Source organism: Colletotrichum spaethianum (genome assembly GCF_022836535.1).
Source record: "Colletotrichum spaethianum MAFF 239500 DNA, contig22, whole genome shotgun sequence".
Classification (NCBI taxonomy): domain Eukaryota; kingdom Fungi; phylum Ascomycota; class Sordariomycetes; order Glomerellales; family Glomerellaceae; genus Colletotrichum; species Colletotrichum spaethianum.
Window position 1 is genome coordinate 407,525 of NW_026054792.1, and position 19,126 is coordinate 426,650.

Below are 19,126 nucleotides of genomic sequence, written 5' to 3' on the forward strand. Positions count from 1 at the left end.
GAGTCAATAGGGCTGCACTTGACCTGAAAGAGAGCGGTGACAGTCATGTATGGCAGAATTCAGCCGATGGATAAGTTGTGATGCATCATGTGAAGCGATAGCGCTCGAGCCTGACATGGCCGAGTGTGTAAAAGTCTTGCACTGTGACAACAATTATCCAATTCATTAGAGCAAGAAAAGCTTGACCATGCTCCTTATCCTGTCCGGTTGGAGATCGGCTCCTCGTACTTGTCCTGGAGGTCTATACTAATTAATGATTACAAAACCTTTTAGGCAAAATGAAATCAATGCATGGCGAATGTTCTCAGAGAAGACAGAATGTTGGAAAGCATTATCGTGTTTTTCCATTGCCTTGCTCTCAGAAGCAGGAAACCATATTTCCCAGGAACCCCATACGTTACAAGGCAGGTCGAAGTCTAATTGCAGCTCGATCGGAGGAATTGTTGATTGAAAACCGATTGTGACTGGGACCATGGAACCTCACGACGCAAGTCTTTAGGGAGATAGCCGCACAGCGCATAGTAACTAACGACCATAACCATCTCACACATCCATCCATCGGTCTAGGCCCTTACACTTAATTAACCCGGCAGATTTGACATTAGCCTCAATAAAAGATTGCACAACTATCGTCAACCGTTCTTGGAACCAAATTGTTCTAAATCCCTGCATTCTCAGACACAATTCGTTGAAAACCCCTTTCTCATATCAACTTGTCAATCGGTTGCACACGATGTTCCGTTACATCTTTAACAATACGGTCCCATTCCTCGCCCAGCAGCCATCGTCTGCCTTCCCATGGGCACTTATACCGGGCTTGACGCGATTGAAAGACACGGCATCGACAACCAAGAGTCTGTCGACAGGTCCGGGCGTGCACGTTGCGTCGCCATTAGACAACAATACCAGCTACACAAAGACCGGAAGCAACTTATCCCGGAACAAGAGGAGGATAATCGGGACCTCGAAGCTGAATACGATATGAAAATGCAGCAGGCCCTAGACCACTACAACAAAAATATCCGAAGCCTCAAGCTCGATGTCAACTACAATGGTAACGTTTTGAAAGCCAAGAAATTCAAGAAGAAGCTTTTACGTCGAATGAAAGACCTTCAAAACGAAAGACACCGCAACAAAGCTTGGCTGAGCTTGTGGTATGACAGGAGAGCATCTTGCTACATGAACGTCTTGAGGAAGGAGTGGCTTGAGTGTAGCTACTGTAGCGGTTATCATTTTTGGGGAGACGAGGTGTCTCTTAAGACTAAGCCCTGATTGGTCTTACTAGTTGCGGGACTGGATGAAGAGGACTGATCTCATATTATGCATGCAAGGAAGAGTATCAGAGATCCATCGTGATAGGCGTTTGAGCTAACTTGAATAGGACTTAGACAAGGAGATGGGTAAATAGGGTGCTAGGATAAACACGGGAACGGCCAATGTCAAGCTAGTCTTGCAAATTACCAGGTCGACCCTGAGAAATGCTCAAAGAATTCTCGTAGACTCTTCTAACAGTATACATACATCATATCCAGGTTTCTAACCTGTAGAAGCGTCGCTCTCTTTCAAAGGGTCCGCAAGTGAAGTACGTTGGTACTATTAAAATCAGGATTCTAACGAAGAGTCCTGTATCATAAGAAGCCATCGTTTGCATTAGTTGTATATGTTGTATTATGATAGGTACTAGCTGTGCGTCGTACCTTGCTGTTGTTGGTCTGTTATCATCTCGGACGACTCAAAAGAGCCAACATAGATTTAAGATAACTGTATTCCCTAAGCAGAAAAACTCACCTCGCAGAACGTAGCTGGTACTCTTGAAGTGTACACACGTATCTCGATAATCTTCATCAGGCTCCATGTCTCCGTACAGGATGTTTCTTAGACACCCCATCAATCGCTGAAGACAATTATTTTGTTGTTAGGCTCAGCGACTCAGGAAGTTTGAAATGAACATTGTCGGCTTCACCGATGGTAGATGAAGAGAGCAGAAGGATAGACATGTCGCAATTAGTGCTTTGCCTTCAAGAATGCCTATTGATAGGAAGTTGTTAGACAGAAAACGGTACGATAGCGTTTTTGCCACATGATAAGTGGTTCGCGACACACTCCTTCGGCCGGTTCATAGCTAACGGAAAGACCGTCTTGTTGAGAAAATCTCCGTTCTCGTTGCCTCTACATATGGAGATGGTAGTTTGATGGTGTCAAAGGACCTCACTAAACAAAACGTGTGCAACGGCGTCTTCCTCCTTGATCTGCTGGTGATACGTTGCTCTACTTCAGTTGTATGCTTGGAGCAAGTTGACAAAGACGCAAACGCTGGCGCCCCAACCATCTCATATCATTACTTTTTGGTAGGAACACGGAACAACCGCGATGACAGAAAAAGTTATTGAGCTGGTGGCCGTCGCTAAAGTGGGCTATAGCGGCGCAGGACCTGTAGTGTCTGCAACTGATGACAGAACAAGTCAGCACTAACACCGGTGGGAGTTAGCAGTGATGCCGCTTGACCCATTGAGCCAGAAGGAATGGTAAAGGGACGAGTACGACCAATCAGGAGAAAGCTGTCACACCTTTCCAAAGCCGGGGTGTCATACGCCCCCTTTGACGTTTGCTCTTAGACTCAAGCGCTATTGACTACAGGGTACCAGGCTCATTACCAGAATCTTCTGATAGTAAACATGCTCGTCTCTTCTTACTAGAGGGTTAAATTGAGAATTTCGATAATATTATGGAGTGTATGCCAACAATCTCGCAAGAATAAGGCCGCAGTTTGATGATAATATCTGCTTGAACTTCAGCTGCAGGGTTGAACGGTATGTCAATACTGGTGGAATTAGATACTACCGGAGATGTGAGAAACAAAACGCAACATTTCCAACAAAAAAAAAAGATATTAGATGAGACAAATCTTATCAATCTGCTCGGAAAGAACGATGATGGTCAGTCAAGGTCCCGCAGTGAACTTTGGTCAAAGGTGAAGGGAGTGATCGATCAATTTTCAATGGTTAAGCTCAGAGATGTCACCCAAGCAACATCATTTTCTATGGCGAAGGTTGGTCTGGAAGCATGCACGGAACCACAAAGGCCGCTTGTATATGGTATGAGCGTCGTCCGCGCCAGATGAGACACACATGCAGTATGACATGATGGCGGCTTATTCGTAGCCGCCAGTGCCTAAACCTAATTCGCATCATGCACCAACCATAATGTTAATTGACGAACCTTAAACAAGGGATGTCCCTGATGATTGCCAACAGGTGTTGATTCTTTCAGCTGCCACGCTATGGGGCTGTTTTTAGAACTCTTACCTGATTACTATGATTTCCTGCGGTATAACGTTGCAACGGTCTGATTTTCTCCTTTGAAAGCTTGGGCTTAGTATTTCTCCCAAGGCAGCAATTTTCATTTAGGTTTGGCGTGAACTTATGATGCAATGATATACCTCAATCAGACTAGTTGCTCAAGCTGCTTATGTCCGCGACCGAGTACGACGGACTTGAGCGAGTTGCAGTTAGGAACGCCTCCGAAGGAACCGGCCCAAGTAGTTGTCACACCCGTAGTGGTGTGCACCCGTAGGTGGTGGTAAGTAGATCTTTTAGAGGCTGACGGTTCGCTCAAGTGTCACCAATTTCGTTGCCCGGGATTAAGAAGCCGGCGCTAGGACGCTAGCAGGCAACGAAGCGAGCTTCGCGTGCTTAGTTATAGGATATCAGCCTACAATCCCGAGCTTTCTGCGAGATACCGATGTTTATCGAAATACTGTTTTTGACACTCTTAATCATCAACGTTGACTTACTTCTGTGTGGCATGAATAATCCAATCATAAACAGCGCACCCGAGGACTGCATGAGTTCAGACGAATCGCGAACAGGATATTCTTGATGAGCAACTAAACGTCTTGTGACTTCATCTCGAGGCTGGACCGGCAACTGCCGTGTTTGGCAATAGGATTGAAAAACAACGTGGATGCTTCCACCATCAGATGGTCGATTGTGAGTGGCTGGCATCACCGTGCCTTCTGTTTAACCTTTCGTTAATAAGGTGACAGGTACAACCAGTAGCTCTCATTCCGCCACGACAGATGAGCAGAAAAAGGCTTGATGAACGCCCTAAGTCTTAGCGACATCTCCACAAAGAAAACCGACCTCATTGACCTAAAGTCCTAACTTTACTCAGACAGCTGCGAATATCCCTTGTTTGGTTAGGCGAGCTAGTTACCGACGAGGCCCATATAACTGCCAGTGCCGATCCAACCGTGCGTGGGTCTTTTTCTATCCCGTCTTAGCCGTTGTAACCTTCGCGATGGACCTAAAAGCGCGAAAACGCGTCATTAAGACTGCACCCGCCTCAAACTTTGTGTATACCAACTGTGCTGTCCACGCGGTCAACCGCATGTCAGCCGCATATTACGTTGTAGCCGCCAAGGCTGGAGCTTACATGTAATCAGTCCCGTCGAGCCGAGCTTAGCTTTGTGATAGATGACCATCGTGGCGACTGTCGGAGAGGTTATTGGCTCAGAAATGGCTAGAGCATGGTAATGGTGTTTCCGGGAACGTCGCCAATTAGCTTTGGCGTATCTCAGAGCAGCTGGCTTGTTTGTCTCTTAGAGAAAGTAGGTATAAGAAGCCCAATATGCCCAGGCAAATGTCTGTTCTTCATCGGTTTCTGACTCATCTCAGATCAAGCAAGTTCCATAGTCAATAGACTTTCTTTCAACGCGGTGTTTCAAACCATCTGCTTTCTTCATCATTATCTACTATGCATACCCACGCCATCTTCCTCGTCAGCCTACTTGGAGCTTTGCCCAAGGGATATGCTATACCCGCACCGCAGTAAGTAATCGCACTTAGGAGTGAACGGAGTACCTCAAACTTACAAGAACCTCAGAATAGGAGACTATGGCGAAAACAAGGGTTCCGTGGGAGGTGTAGACCCTCCCGTTCCTTCTGTGACTGCTCCCACAGGTAACCTCAGAGGAGACGCTAGCCTTCTAGGGGGTAACGCCCGGCGTCCCGACCCCGATACTTCCGACTCCGCCATTATCAAAGACGTTCAGCTTGTGCCTGGTCAGCAAGCTGACGGAAAACTTGGTCTTTACCTCAACTTTGATGGCGTCGATGTTCCCCAGCCTATCCGCGGAGAACTAGGCTCCCCGGATCCCGGCCCAAGTACGTAGCATTCCTAGCGGAGATGGGAAGGATCCGATGCGAGGCTAAGGCGCTAAAACATAATTCCCGCAGGAACCTATGCTTATGAGAAGCTTAACCCCGACATTTACGCCCCGCCTAGCACCGACAAGGGCGATTTCGAGAACGCGATGTGGCCCCTAGGACTTTCTCACAACCGTCTTGGAAGCCAATCAGGCGCTGGCTGGGCCCGCCAACAGAACACTGACGTGCTTCCCGTCGCCTCGCGCATGGCTGGTGTCGACATGAAGCTGCAGCCCAATGCTTACCGCGAGCTGCACTGGCATACGTCAGCTGAGTGGGCACTTATGCTCAAGGGTAGTTGCCGCATTGCCGCGATGAACGAAGATGGTAAGAGCTTCGTCGATGATCTGACTGCTGGAGTAAGTCTATGTTATCGCCAACGCTATGTTTCCATCACACTGACTCATCCAGGATGTTTGGTTTTTCCCCAAGGGCGTTCCTCACAGCATCCAGGCGTTCGACAAGGGTACCGAGTTCCTTCTTGTCTTTGATAATGGAGGATTCAGCGAGGAGAATACATTCCTTGCTTCTGAACTTTTTCTTCGAAACCCGCTGTCAGTTCTCTCAAAGAATCTAAAGGCAGACGTTTCTGCGTTTGACAAAATCCCCAAGGACCAGCTCTATGTAAGTTGATTGCAGTGGATATGTCGAATATTGTTAAGGAATCAAGATTAACATCATGGTAGATCTTCAATGGCACACCCCCGCCCAAGGATATCCAGGAACAGAACCAAACCTCATCAGCTGGGTCCCTAGTTGGCGCAGAGTCCTACACCTACCATTGGTCGCAACAAAAGCCATTCCAGGTTCCCGGCGGTTCCGTCAAGATTCTCGACCCTCAGACATTCCCTATCGCAAGCAACTTTTCTGCTGCTCTTGTTGTTGTTCAACCCGGAGCAATGCGTGAGATCCATTGGCACACCACCAGCGACGAGTGGAACTACTTTCTCCAGGGTTCCGGCCGCATGACAATCTTCGACGCCCCAGATGCCTCCCGCACCTTTGACTTCACAGCTGGGGACGTCGGCTACATCAAGGTTGGTGACAGCCACTACATTGAAAACACCGGCACCGAAGACGTTATCTTTCTCGAGGTCCTTCAGGCTCCCAAGTTCTCGGACATTAGCGTCGCGCAATGGTTGGCTCTCACTCCTAAACAGGTGGTTAAAGATACTCTGAACCTCCCAGATGATGTGATTGCGGCTCTTCCCCGGGAGAAGGAGTATATCAAACTTGGAAACCCCAATATGACGGCGCTGGCAGATGGTGGAAGAAATTTCAAAAGAAGCTTTCAGGCCTAAGCCCAGTGCCGATTTTTTATGACTTTACGGATACTTTCAGCAGAAATGACTCTTAGATTATTTGTTTGAGAGCAGGAGAAACATGCTAGTGTTGCCTTCCAGTATAGAATAATGAGCGTTGCTTATCTTTGCTTTACCCAATGCCCATCGTGTCTCGTGAGTGAAAGATGAAATGTTCCTTTATTAAACAAGCAACGCCATCCATCAGCACAAGTGTACAACCAGAAGCAAACAAAAACACTATGAGGGACAGTTAATATCAGCCTCATAGTTTACATATTAGTTGCACCTTTCAGCTACCTAACTTCATGTGGGATGGAGGATGATTCGAGGAGGAATACATTTTTTATTACTAGTCATGTCTGGTGTGAGATGTTCTTGGCGGAATCCATTAGTGACTGGAAGGCCGGTGAGCGATTTTTTCTCCACAGCCTGTTAAAGCGGAAGCTTGCTTAGCATACTAAGCCTTCGACTGCTATGCGGAGTTGTTATAGGGATCACAAGCGACAAAGCATTGTTACGGCACTGCTTTAATTACTCAATTCACCACATAGCAGCGTAATCCCCAGATAACGGCGGGGGCGGCTTCAGTCGCTAAACTTGTGGTTTGTAAGATCAAAAAACGAAATAAAAATGTCTGAGCGCAGCAACATTCTCCAGGTACTAATGACTCCAAGGAGATCCCAATCCTTCATAGAGACAGCGTCAACCATTTTGGAGACCCCTCGGCATAAAAAACAACTTGCCCGCTCCGTAATGTGGGATTTGCCAAGAGTCAAAACCGCGGTGAGGGACATTACGACCCTGGCGACATCCAATAGCATGCCTAAAACGCTCGGTCACAATGTGCAGGACTACTGGCCGGGGTAACATCGATGGTCTAATCAACAGCCGAGCCTAGCTCAGTTTGGCAGCTCCTTAGGTTCGCGCGGGCTTGGCGATCATGATAAGCTTAAATGCTCCTGCCGCAAGCTCGCCATTGCCCCGAGAGACTCAATACCGCTTGTGGGCTCTTTGCTAACGGGCTTCCTGTTTCTGTTGTTTTTTTTGTACTGCGTGCCACAATGGCGGAGGCCGTCGCCTAATGAGATGCCTGTTCGGGGCAACGGGTCCTGCCGTCGTACAGGACGATCCTCCATACACGAGGGAGATGAGGGGACGGTTTTTCATGGTTTGTTTTGACTCGAGGACCATGTTGAGTGCATTTAAAGGGGACCTTCTCCCGTGTCTTGGCCTGAAAGGGGTCTTGACTGCGTCGTCGCATCAGCACCATCTCATCTCCAGACGCATCAGAACCAGAGTAACCTGAAAGATGCACTTCAACGCTGCTCTGGCCGTTCTGGCGGCCTCCAAGGTTGTCCTGGCTGCTCCTGCAGCTGATGAGGTTCATGTTAACCCTGCACTCCGATTGATCAAGACGTCCGAAGCCGATCTCGGTACTTGGGTCACGGAAGAGGAAAAGATCGAGAACTACGTCAACAAAAACGTTGGTTTCATTGACATCACCGACATCACCGTATGTTTCTTGAACGAATGTGGGATCAACAAAGGCTAACCAAACACAGGACGATGAGGTCCTTGCTGTGCTGTCCACCCCACCGGAGTCTGCCATCGAGGCCAGACAAGCCGTCACGTACCCCACCACGCTGACCCACGTTACCGAGGCCAATTCGTTGATTGCCAAGGTTTCCAACACTCAGCCTCAGTCTTGGCTCAAGACGTTGACCGAGTATGTCTTCAATGCCTCCTCGATTTCCCGATTTGCGTTCTGACGCTGCTCTAGCTTTTATAACCGCTACTATCGTTCCACCTATGGTACACAGTCTGCCACCTGGTTGTTCAACCAGGTCAAGTCTGTTGCTGCGGCCAACTCTGCCATCACCGTTACGCAATTCACCCATTCGTTCAACCAACCTTCTATCATTGCTAAGATTCCTGGAACCAGCTCCAACTTGGGTGAGCCAGGTACCTTTCTTTTCCACACACCAACCTTTGAACTAACGCTCCCCAGTGATTGTTGGTGCTCACTTCGACTCCACCGGCGGTTCTTCCACCGCCCGCGGCCCGGGTGCTGACGATAACGGCTCCGGTGTTGTCGTAGTCCTTGAGGCTCTACGCGTCCTCGCCAATGCTGGATTCAAGCCCAAGAATACTCTCGAGTTCCACTTCTACGCCGGCGAGGAGGGCGGCCTGCTCGGCTCGCAGGCTGTCTTCTCCAACTACAAGTCTGCAGGCAAGAAGGTGCTCGGCTTTGTCAACCAAGACATGGCCGGTTACTCGCCCTCTGGCAAAGTCTCCGTATACAACGATTACGTTGACACTGCTCTGACCAACTACGTCCGACTTGTCGCCACCCAGTACACTGGCAGCTCACCGACTAGCGACACCTGTGGATACGGATGCTCTGACCACGCCAGTGCTCGCTCCAACGGCTTCCGTGAGTTTCCTGCAATGTGCAGCATCCTTCTCATATTTCACATGTTTGCTGACCGGATTCTTCAGCTGCTGCCTATGTCTGCGACGAGCCTATTGACACTTCAACCCCTTACATCCACAGCCCCAATGACGTTAGTAACTTTCCGAACCATCTGCTAGTTCTCAAGTTGTTTCTAACCGGTATCTGTAGAGCTACGACACCATTCAATGGCCTGCCGTCCTCCGTCACTCCAAATTTACCGTTGGCTTTTTGGTAGAGGCCTCATACTTGTAGATAATTCAATGTCTAGTAGGGAGGACAATGTATATATCTTCGTGGACTCTGTAATGAAAAACTAGCGCGGATGTTTCACGTTGAATGTTATGTGCTCTACGTGGTGAATTTCTGACCAATTCCTTCCGTGTCCATGACTGCGTCCTGTTTATCTCCGCGCAAAACTGCCTCAAAGAGCAAGGTTTCCCGAGGATATGCAGCCAAGTATTCCAGTCAGATCACCCCCATTTTGTACACCCCCTCATTACGTACACTTTTTACGACCTTTCTATTGGCAGCAATACAAGACTAAATAATACAACACAAAGTTTTTTTTTTTTCAAAAAAAAAAAACATTACAGACTTGACAATCTCGACAATCTCGCTACAGTATAGTAGTACTAGTTCAAGCTGTGTTATAGTAGTTTTGTATTAAAACCAATGTTAGAGATTAAGATCTGATATAAACAGTCCAAGAGAAGCTAAGCATATGCTTAGATCTATGACTGCTTAAGTATCTTAGCTTAAGAACATTGGCGTAAGACTTTGTTAGTACTTAGTTACTAGTAAGTAAGTTCTGGTGTAAACTGTATATAAAATGAGTGGGTGTACGAAATGTGGGTAGCCTGACTCACCACAACCCATCTCCGTCAGTCGGAATTGATGACTTTGCAGAGCTTGTTGATGTGGTTCTAGACCTAGGACAAACGTGTCTAGCGTAGGGCGTGGTGCCCCACCTGCAATCATTTTAGACAAAAGTGTTGAATCGCGCAACCTCCATGGACGGATGACTCTTTCAAGGAGTCATCGCCTTGGAGCTGGGGTTGATAAAATAATTGCCGGTACAAGTTGAACTCCCTCCAGAAGACTTTTTTTATGAAATCTCATACGAATCTTCCAAGTCCAAGATGCAACCCTCAGAGCAAGATCGAGCAAGATCAGCTCCTATGCCTGAAACGTTTGAGCTAGATGCAACCCAGAGCCCTCGATCCGGTTCCAGTCATCGGGATCCCGAGTCAAGCCCGCTAGCGTGGCTTTGCGTCGTGGGTTCGTTCATGTTCCTATACCCATCTTATGGTAGAGTCTAGGTCCCTTTCTCTGTTCAATTCCATACCATACTTATTGAAACGCCAGGGTTCATGCAGTCTATTGGAACAGTTCAGTCCTATCTCCAAATAAACGAACTGAGTGCGTACTCTCCCCGTGATCTGGGATGGATCAGTGGAGTCTTCACCTTTTTGTGTTTGTTGCTCGGCATACAAGCTGGGCCTCTCATGGATGTCTATGGGACGAAACTTTTGGCCCCTATTTCGGTGGTGCTATACGTCCCAGTATTCTTCATTTTGGGCGAGTGCACAGAATACTGGCACTTCATCCTCTGCCTCGGAGGATTAGGAGGCATCGGAAGTGCTCTCACCTCGACCGTTGCGATGGCGGTCATTGGAAAGTTGTTCAACCGCCGCAAAGGACTTGCCATGGGCATCGCTCTATCTGGGTCTTCGTTTGCAGGTGTCACGATACCATTGATGCTGCGCTCGATTCTGCCTAGGCTAGGTTGGCAATGGTCGATGAGGATAATGGGCTTTCTCGTCCTTGGTGTAATGATTCTGGGCGTCGTATGCTTCCTCCCATATCCCCGCCTATCTAACCCTGTCCCGGGGGTGCCAATGGGGAGGGCGAGCGCGATGCTGAATTTTTCGGCTTTCAAATCCCCTCCTTTCGGTTTCATGACCGTAGGCTTGTTTCTCCTTGAATTCGTCCTATATGGTACTACCGGTCTTCTGCCCACATTCGCGATTGCTTCTGGCTTTGGATCCAATGTTGGGTTTTCCCTTATCGCAATTCTTAACGGCACATCCTGCTTGGGACGCATCATGGCTGGGGTAATTGGCGATAGGCTGGGGCATCTCAACATCCTACTTGCGATGATATTTATCACGATTGTTTTTACGGGCGCTATCTTTGTGCCGTTTGGAACGAAGCACATCGGGGCTTTGTATGCCTTTGCCGCTCTATGGGGTTATGGGTCCGGATCTTTCTTGTCTAGCACTCCAGGTGAGTACATCAGCATACTTTTCGCTGTGATTTGTGGCTCATGCCTATTAGTGTGCGTGGGGAAGACGTGCAATCCGAAAGACTACGGCAGATATCTCGGTAAGCCTGCTTTCTTCTAGTGCATGCTGGTCTTTCGATATTATCAACTGACCAGATTCACGCCAGGTACGATGAATTTCTTCGTTAGCTTTTCGCTGTTGGTGACTGTTCCTATTGGCGGGCAAATGCTTGAAAGCATGGGCGGGACAGCACTGTCGGGCTTTTACCTGGCCGTTCTTTTCCTTGGCGGCGTCTGCTACTTCGCCGCTCGTTCCTTGCTCCTGAACGGATGGCTTACTTTCAGGGCCAGAATTTGACTGAAGAGCACAGTGTCAAAACCTTTGGCATTAGAATGGTAAACCAGGATTGTAATCATTCAGAAATCTAGATTAATACATATAGCAGGAGATCTGATCTCTTTGCTAGTTAAGTGTTAAATTAGATTTCCTGGGTATATCCTACCCAGGACACAAGTATGATAGGAATCAACAATACACTTATTGCCTATCTTTCTTGTCTCTGATGAACTCTACTTTACTAGCTATTTCTTCTTTTCGTACATACATACACATCTTCGTACACCTCCTCTTTGTGCTTTTTCAAATCCATATACTTGGAATTCAATGCTTTGAAGAAGAGAACGTACAGGTAGGTACGGCCCGGGCCGGTCTCTGTCTTGGACTGGTCTGACAATTGGAGCGCCGGCAACGCCCTCAACATTTTCTTATATTAGCGGAACGGTGTCGACCAAGCTTCTCTACCTGCAAGACTCCTCCGGTGCTCTATTACCACAGCCCCATCAGGAAACGACCGACTTGGGTCCCTGAAGTGATAGCGCATGAGCTCACTAACATCACTATGAATACAGCGACAGTATCACTAATGACTCACACGCCTAGGGGATTATCTATACACTATTATTAGCGCCTGTCGCTATCCTCCGCTGCTATCGCCTATCGTAGGGCCCTTCGCTGCGCCTATTACAGCAGTCACTACTGACCACTGGTTTAGTACGTCATGATTGCGACAGTTAATCGCATCGGTCAGTCGGAACAGTCGAAAGGTGTGTGTGAGTGGCAAGGCCACGGATAAAAAATCAGGGCGAGGTTGCTGCTCTTATACCTAAAGCCTAATTATGCCGCGGACATCCGAAGTGGTGTGTTTCGGCTCAGTGATCCAGCCACAATAAATGCAGGATGCATTTTAACGCTTGGTTGCTTGAAATCTTACGTCTTTCACTGCCATTTAGAGGACAATCATGCGGTGTTCGGTGCGGGGGAAACATCCATCTTTCCAAATCAGCAGCTTATGGTCCCGAAATGATGACCACATGTGCCGCTCCCAGTTTCCCTTTAAACTTAAAAGTCCCAACCAAGTCACAACTAACAATCTCATCGAGACTGGTGCCCCATACCCTCCGCAAGCACTTGAAATTTTAGATATCTTCTCAAGCTGAAACTGCAGGCCTTGATACTATGAGCGATGCTGACATCGCGCGGAAAGCGCATCCTCTCGATCCACTCCGCCCTGGTGAGATCAGGCAGGTTAGTTGAGAACCTTCATTGCAGCAAGACAATAGTCATGTGAAAAGATTACCATCGGGTTTTTCCCTTCTCTGATTCAACTTAGGCTGCTAGAATAGTTCGTAAATCAAATGAACACGCGCAGATTCTCTTTAGGGCTATCTCTCTGGCAGAGCCACCTAAAAAAGAGCTGATAGATTTCCTTGGAAACGAAGCTTCTGGCGATATCAACTTGGTCTATCCGACACGGAAAGCTAGGGTTCAGGCGTATATTACTACAACTTTACATGAACTCATTGTGAACTTGGACACTTCAGTCGTCACCTCCGATACCGTTCTCTTTGGAAGACACTCGGAAATCGATGATGAGTTCATGTCCCAGGTCACTGCGGCTTGTTTGGCAGATAAAATGGTTCAACGAGAAATTGAAGCCTTGAATCTGCCAGAGGGAGCTGAAGTGGTTGTAGAACCGTGGCCATATGCCACAGACGGTACGAAGGATATGAAAGACCGATGGACCATGGTGAGACGAAAACACGATTATAGCTTCAAATCTCCCGGCTCACTGATCTAGGCATGGTTTTATATGCGTCTCTTTGGCAACCCGGATTCAAACTACTACGCCTACCCGCTGGACATATGTGCCGAAGTCTCCAAATTTCTCGAGGTTGTAGTCTATCGCTTGCCTTATGGGGAGCACGAGCAGACGAGTAATACGTCGGGAGAGTTCGATCGGGAAAAAATCCATTCCGACAGCGAGTATCATCCAGATTTAATTCGAGAACGTAGGACGACGACGAAACCCTACCATATCGCCCAGCCTGAGGGCCCTTCATTCAGCATTGATGGAAACCACGTCACTTGGGAAAAGTGGACTATGAGAGTTGGATTCAACTATCGGGAGGGCATGACGCTGCATAATGTGCGTTTTGAAGGTCGGAGTCTTTTCTATCGCCTGTCTCTTGCAGAAATGTTCGTGCCATATGCCGACCCTCGGTTTCCCTATCCACGAAAAGCGACCTTCGATCTAGGTAACGACGGTGCTGGCATCAACGCTAATAACCTTAAGCTGGGCTGTGATTGCCTAGGCCACATAAAGTATTTCGACGGATGGCTGAGCACGTCTTCCGGTGAGCCGCTGAAAAAGCCCAACGCCATCTGCTGCCACGAGATTGACGACGGTATCTTGTGGAAGCATAACAATTTCAGAACTGGCAACGCTGTTATCACCAGGTCGAGAGTTCTCGTACTTCAGACAATTATTACCGTCAACAACTATGATTACATCTTTCTATTCTACTTCCAACAAGACGGCTCCATGTTCTATGAAGTTCGCGCCACGGGGATCATGTCGACAGCACCGATCGATCTTGACACCAAGGTTCCGTGGGGTACCATTGTGGCTCCTGGTGTTTTGGCACCTTATCATCAGCACCTCTTCTGCTTGAGAATAGACCCTGCTATTGATGGACATCGAAATTCTTTGATGGTGGAAGAGACGCACCCAATCCCGTTCACTGGAGACTCGGGCATACATAATCCTTTCGGCGTGGGATTCATCACGAAGTCGGAAATCATTGACAAAGAAGCTGGTCTTAACCTAGACTTCAACACCAACCGAACGTTCAAGATTATCAACGAAAACGTAACTAACTCGACGACGGGTACACCAGTAGGCTTTAAGCTCCTACCACATTACAGTCAGCTTCTCCTAGCTCAACCCAGTTCCTGGCATAGTAAGCGAGCAGAGTACACCGCACATGCGGTTTGGGTGACTCGTCACCAGAACGAAGAGCTTTTCCCAGCTGGAAGGTTCACCATGCAGTCGACCGGTGGGGAGGGTATCGCATCCTGGATCAAGCAGCGCGCAAGTGATGGGCTGGCTATCGTGCGCAATGAAGACATCGTGGTTTGGCATACCTTTGGCTCAACTCACAACCCACGCATTGAGGACTGGCCGGTCATGCCGTGCGAGAAGATGGTCGTTGGGCTGAAGCCAGTTAACTTCTTCCAGGGCAACCCTGCTTTGGATGTACCAATTTCGTCACAGGATAAGAATCAGAGCGTGCTAGTGTCTGATGAGCCGTAGAGACGCATAGAATAGGACATGAAAGAATTTATCCCAGTTTGGGCCAGAACTTCTGAAGACGGTATTTAAGTTATCATGTGAAACATCCAAGATTGGATGGCATCTTAGAAATGTGTCTACAGAGGTTCAGCCAACGTATCAGAAATGGAGCCCTCCGACACAGACTCTATCCACGTCCCGATAACACAACAGAACTCGGAAAGGTGCATGCTCTCGGTTTCGGTTTCGGTCTATCAATAGGTGACGAAAGTACTGGGCAGCAGGCAGCCTTTGGTGTGGCGGAGCAAATGTTCCAGCTAGCAATACATGAAGCCTACTTCAAGGCGTTGGCTCACTTGGAGCATGGTGTAGTTGTAAGGCCGTCAACGACTCAGAATTGGAGTCATTTTGAACCCGTTATCCCATATTTTAGACTTTGTGGTGTTGTTTGGGCGCCCCTTGGCGCCCGGATTGCTCCGTCACTCGTGACTCAGTTACTCAGCTACGCAGATTGGACAAACTAGAAGTACCAGATTTCCCGAGACAGTAGAGTCTAGGGCCTCTGGCGGAAATTGTAGTCATAGCTAGCGAGTTACCACAATATCTAAATTTGACCCAGCTGTCGAGAGATCTCCATTCCGTAAAAAGCTATTTTTGTGATCAATCTCAGTTTTTGAAGAGGCTTACTCGCGCTCCTCATTACACTGTGATGTTGGACTGCTCCCGATAGTATTGAATCTGAAACCGGGCCAGTAATTGAGATACAAACCGATGTTGCTTGAACAAGCGTTAGGAAATGGCTAAATACCATAACAACGGTAAGTAGAGAACAGAGTCTTCTTGCATTTTAATGTTTTTGTGACTATTAAACACACTATTGGCCTTGTTTCTTGACGGATACACGTCGTTCTCTTCAAACTTCAGTAAGAGAAGCGGGCTTAATTGGTTGACTCTCGTGGACTCCATGCACAGATAGCTAACGTTGGACGAACACGATCAGCCCCCGGAGTTAGTTGCTTGAATGGGTGACCCTACGTCGCGGTGCCCTTGGATACCTCCCGGAACGAATCTCCAGTCGGCCCCACGTCAACCTGCTTCAGAGTGACAAGCCGAACAGTGAACTTCCCGCTGCGCTGAATCTGCGTCTGGATCTTATGGAGCCTACAATGGTAAGGACGCAGATATCTCGCATTTAGCCATGTAAGAGAATATTCTATAAGACTTCTGAGTTGCCCATCTCTTCTTGAAAGATATTCCTCACCCATCAAATCCATCTATCAATCTTTGACGAATGAGCCTTCCCTCGTAATCGAAATTCAACATCATTGATCCACAATCCGAAACCTTTCGTACAAGATGCACATCTCGTATATCTCTGCAGTTCTTCTCTTGGTGGTCGGAGTTACAGCCCAGTCTTGCTCCGAGACTCTCACATACTGTACTGGGGGAGCATGCCTGTGTTTCGCTGATGGAATTGCCGAGTCTTTGAATGACATCTGCAAAAGCAAAGGGTTCGAGCGATCTTTGGGGCCTTCTAAGACTACGACTGAAGCAGTAAGTTACTTTTTGGCAATATCTATAACCTTTCTTTAACCGTCTTCTTCAGGGAGTCCGTTGCGATCACCAGTGTTGCACTGGCTAAGCTAAAGGAGGCATTTCGTGGCATTTCGGTTTTGATCAATGCTAAGCAGCTTTCACATCATGTTTACTTTTCAAAGTGATATATCCTTCTTTTTGCATAGAGTTGCTTGCAAGTGACCGTGAATGACGCCGCTCGTTCAACAGAGGGTGTCGGTGGTCCACGACAAAGTCATTGTAGAAATCAACATTGCATATATCTGGACTTCTCACACCTCGTACCGTCCACTCTCTATTTAGTAGCTCCATTATTAAACGTGAAAGTAACTACATACTGACATCAGTACGCTTAAACCTGCACTTTGACTCGTTAGCGGAACTATTAGTAGACATTAGAAATGGCATCATGTTGCGGCCCAACCAGTTAGGGTGCTAGCTGGGGTATTTATATAGTGCAGAACAGGGGATAATGATGCAGGTGTATCATTATGGAAGCTTTTGCTTTGTGGTGCAGTTGGTTGCCCTGACCTGCTCGTAACAACTGAGATAGAAGTCCGGACGAAGTCGAAGAACATTTGAAACATACCGAACAGTAATGACTAACACTTTGTATCTAAGACTTTCTCTACCTGAACTCAACGGATCCCACAGATATAGTATGCAAATTGACAATATTGCGACACTATAGATAGGGTTGTCTTGTGTGATGTCTTTTATCCTATTCAATATGATCCTAGGTACAATACTGTTGTGGTAGATTATGGCTATGAATATTATGAATTGTTTCGACCTGGTTATATCACTGTAATTCTTTTATTCCCCGTTACCCATCACTGCGCTAGACTTTGCAAAGACGACCGTTCTGAGTAGGCAGACTATCCAGCTGATGTGTTATATACCAGCTCTCGCTAACAACGCCCAAGTTGGTGTAGAAAACTCCCATAGGATTGATCTTCTGTTTGAGGGCAAGCAGACGAGCGTAATTCTCGGTGCCGTAAAAAAAGTGTTTGAATTCGGGCTCTGTCACGTCATTCTCACTAGCATAGCCACCACCACCAGGAGTGACATACCGCCAGGGCTTCATCCACTCTTTGGTCAAGAGTTTCGACTTCTCAGCTCCAACTTCCATGGAAGTGCCAACATCCCACTGAAGGACCGAGATAGTAAACATAGCAAAACCACACCAGGCCGGATTGACCGCGTTGTCGGGGTAGGGGCCATGGCCGCCAGTGATACCGAAGCCGATGATTTGGCCACTTCTGTCGCTAAGACCTTTGAGAGCTTCAAAGGTGGCGTTGAACTTGGTCGCGTCTGAAGAGTTTTCGGCGGGGAAGAGGCGGCAGGCAATCTTCCCGGCAGTACCACCAACGATCTCTTCGGGGAATCTAGAATTCCAAGCAGGCAAGAAGCTCTTGTGTTCGGTGTAAGTCACCGTACCCACTTTCCGACCACCCCCCACTTCCGACCACCTAAAAATCCCTCATCGTCAACCTCATCCTCCAACTTCCAACTATCACAACTTTTTCCATACTTATCCAAATGGCCTCATCTTTCTAGGCTACCTTATTTATAGCCTAATGGTCCAGTATACTGAACATGAGCTTAATCAGGCGCTGGAGGCTATGTCCAATGGCGTTAGTCAGCGCCAGGTAGCTTGTACCTATGGCATCCTAAAGACTACCTTGCAAAACCGCATAACTGGCACCCAGTCAAGGGCATCAGCTTTTTCTGACTTCCAGAGGCTCTCTGTTAGTCAGGAAGCTAAGCTGGCTAGCTGGGTGCAGATCCAGGCTGACCTTGGGCTTGCGCCAATGCATCAGCAGGTCAGAGAATTTGCCTAGCGTATCCTGAATGCGATAGGCGATACCTAGCCTCTAAGAAAAAGATAAGTGAATGCCTTTATACGAAGAAACCTATATATTAAGGTCTAAAGAAGTTGATCTATTGATTCTAGACGTGTTAATAGGGTATCTACTGAGGTTATTAGGGACTAGTTTAAATATCTCGCGATCCTAGTAATATTAGCTATTTAACTAGCTAATAGATATAATATAGATAAGACTGGTATCCTTGAGGGCTAAGGAGTAAATGGGCTAGTGCTAGGCAAGGCAGAGACTAAGTCTATACATAAAAAGCAGCCTGGATTACGAGCCTAGGTATTTATTATCGAGTGTATCTTAGCTGAGGGCCAGGTATTATATCCTCTTATTATATATGAGGGCAAGATAGTCCAGCAGCAGTGGTTTCCTCTAGACCTTGCCCCTTATGATGGATAGGAGTTTATAGTAACAGATAATAGATAGACAACTGATAAGACTACTGTTAAGTGGCTACTAAAGGTCTTCTTGCCACAGACTACCCCCTAGCCTAATCAGGCCAGACTACTGATCCTAGATAGGCATGGGAGCTATATAACGACAGAATTTATGTAGTAATGCTATATTAATAACGTCTATTTGTTATTCTTGCCGCCACATACCTCCCATATCCTTCAGCCACTAGATCTATTAGTCTTCAGCCCAGTCAAGTCAACCTATCACAAAAAGCTTTAGCCTAACCTTAATAAGTAGAACAATTTAACTATAGTTAATAAGAAATACTTTATATCCTGTTATTAGTAAGTACACTTATCTAGGCTAATAAAAAACAACATTATAAGTAGCTAA

The 19,126-nt window shown here is 47.3% G+C and overlaps 4 protein-coding genes across 4 annotated transcripts; all 4 read left to right on the top strand.

Moving 5' to 3' along the window:
* Positions 1-798: 798 nt before the first annotated feature.
* On the top strand, positions 799-1,272 carry ColSpa_08333 (uncharacterized protein; the record flags this gene model as incomplete). The annotated part of the gene is made up of 1 exon (XM_049274545.1): positions 799-1,272. The coding sequence occupies one exon, from the start codon at positions 799-801 to the stop codon at positions 1,270-1,272; it is 474 nt and encodes a 157-aa protein (XP_049130502.1).
* Positions 1,273-4,755: 3,483 nt separating this feature from the next.
* ColSpa_08334 (oxalate decarboxylase OxdD) lies at positions 4,756-6,508 on the top strand (the record flags this gene model as incomplete). The annotated part of the gene is made up of 5 exons (XM_049274546.1): positions 4,756-4,829; positions 4,885-5,165; positions 5,238-5,566; positions 5,619-5,831; positions 5,894-6,508. The coding sequence occupies 5 exons, from the start codon at positions 4,756-4,758 to the stop codon at positions 6,506-6,508; spliced, it is 1,512 nt and encodes a 503-aa protein (XP_049130503.1).
* A 1,312-nt stretch (positions 6,509-7,820) lies between these two features.
* On the top strand, positions 7,821-9,218 carry ColSpa_08335 (leucine aminopeptidase 1; the record flags this gene model as incomplete). Its single annotated transcript, XM_049274547.1, has 6 exons — positions 7,821-8,024; positions 8,113-8,237; positions 8,292-8,464; positions 8,520-8,945; positions 9,011-9,075; positions 9,135-9,218. The coding sequence occupies 6 exons, from the start codon at positions 7,821-7,823 to the stop codon at positions 9,216-9,218; spliced, it is 1,077 nt and encodes a 358-aa protein (XP_049130504.1).
* A 4,566-nt stretch (positions 9,219-13,784) lies between these two features.
* ColSpa_08336 (copper amine oxidase 1) lies at positions 13,785-14,903 on the top strand (the record flags this gene model as incomplete). The annotated part of the gene is made up of 1 exon (XM_049274548.1): positions 13,785-14,903. The coding sequence occupies one exon, from the start codon at positions 13,785-13,787 to the stop codon at positions 14,901-14,903; it is 1,119 nt and encodes a 372-aa protein (XP_049130505.1).
* Between the last annotated feature and the right edge of the window lie 4,223 nt (positions 14,904-19,126).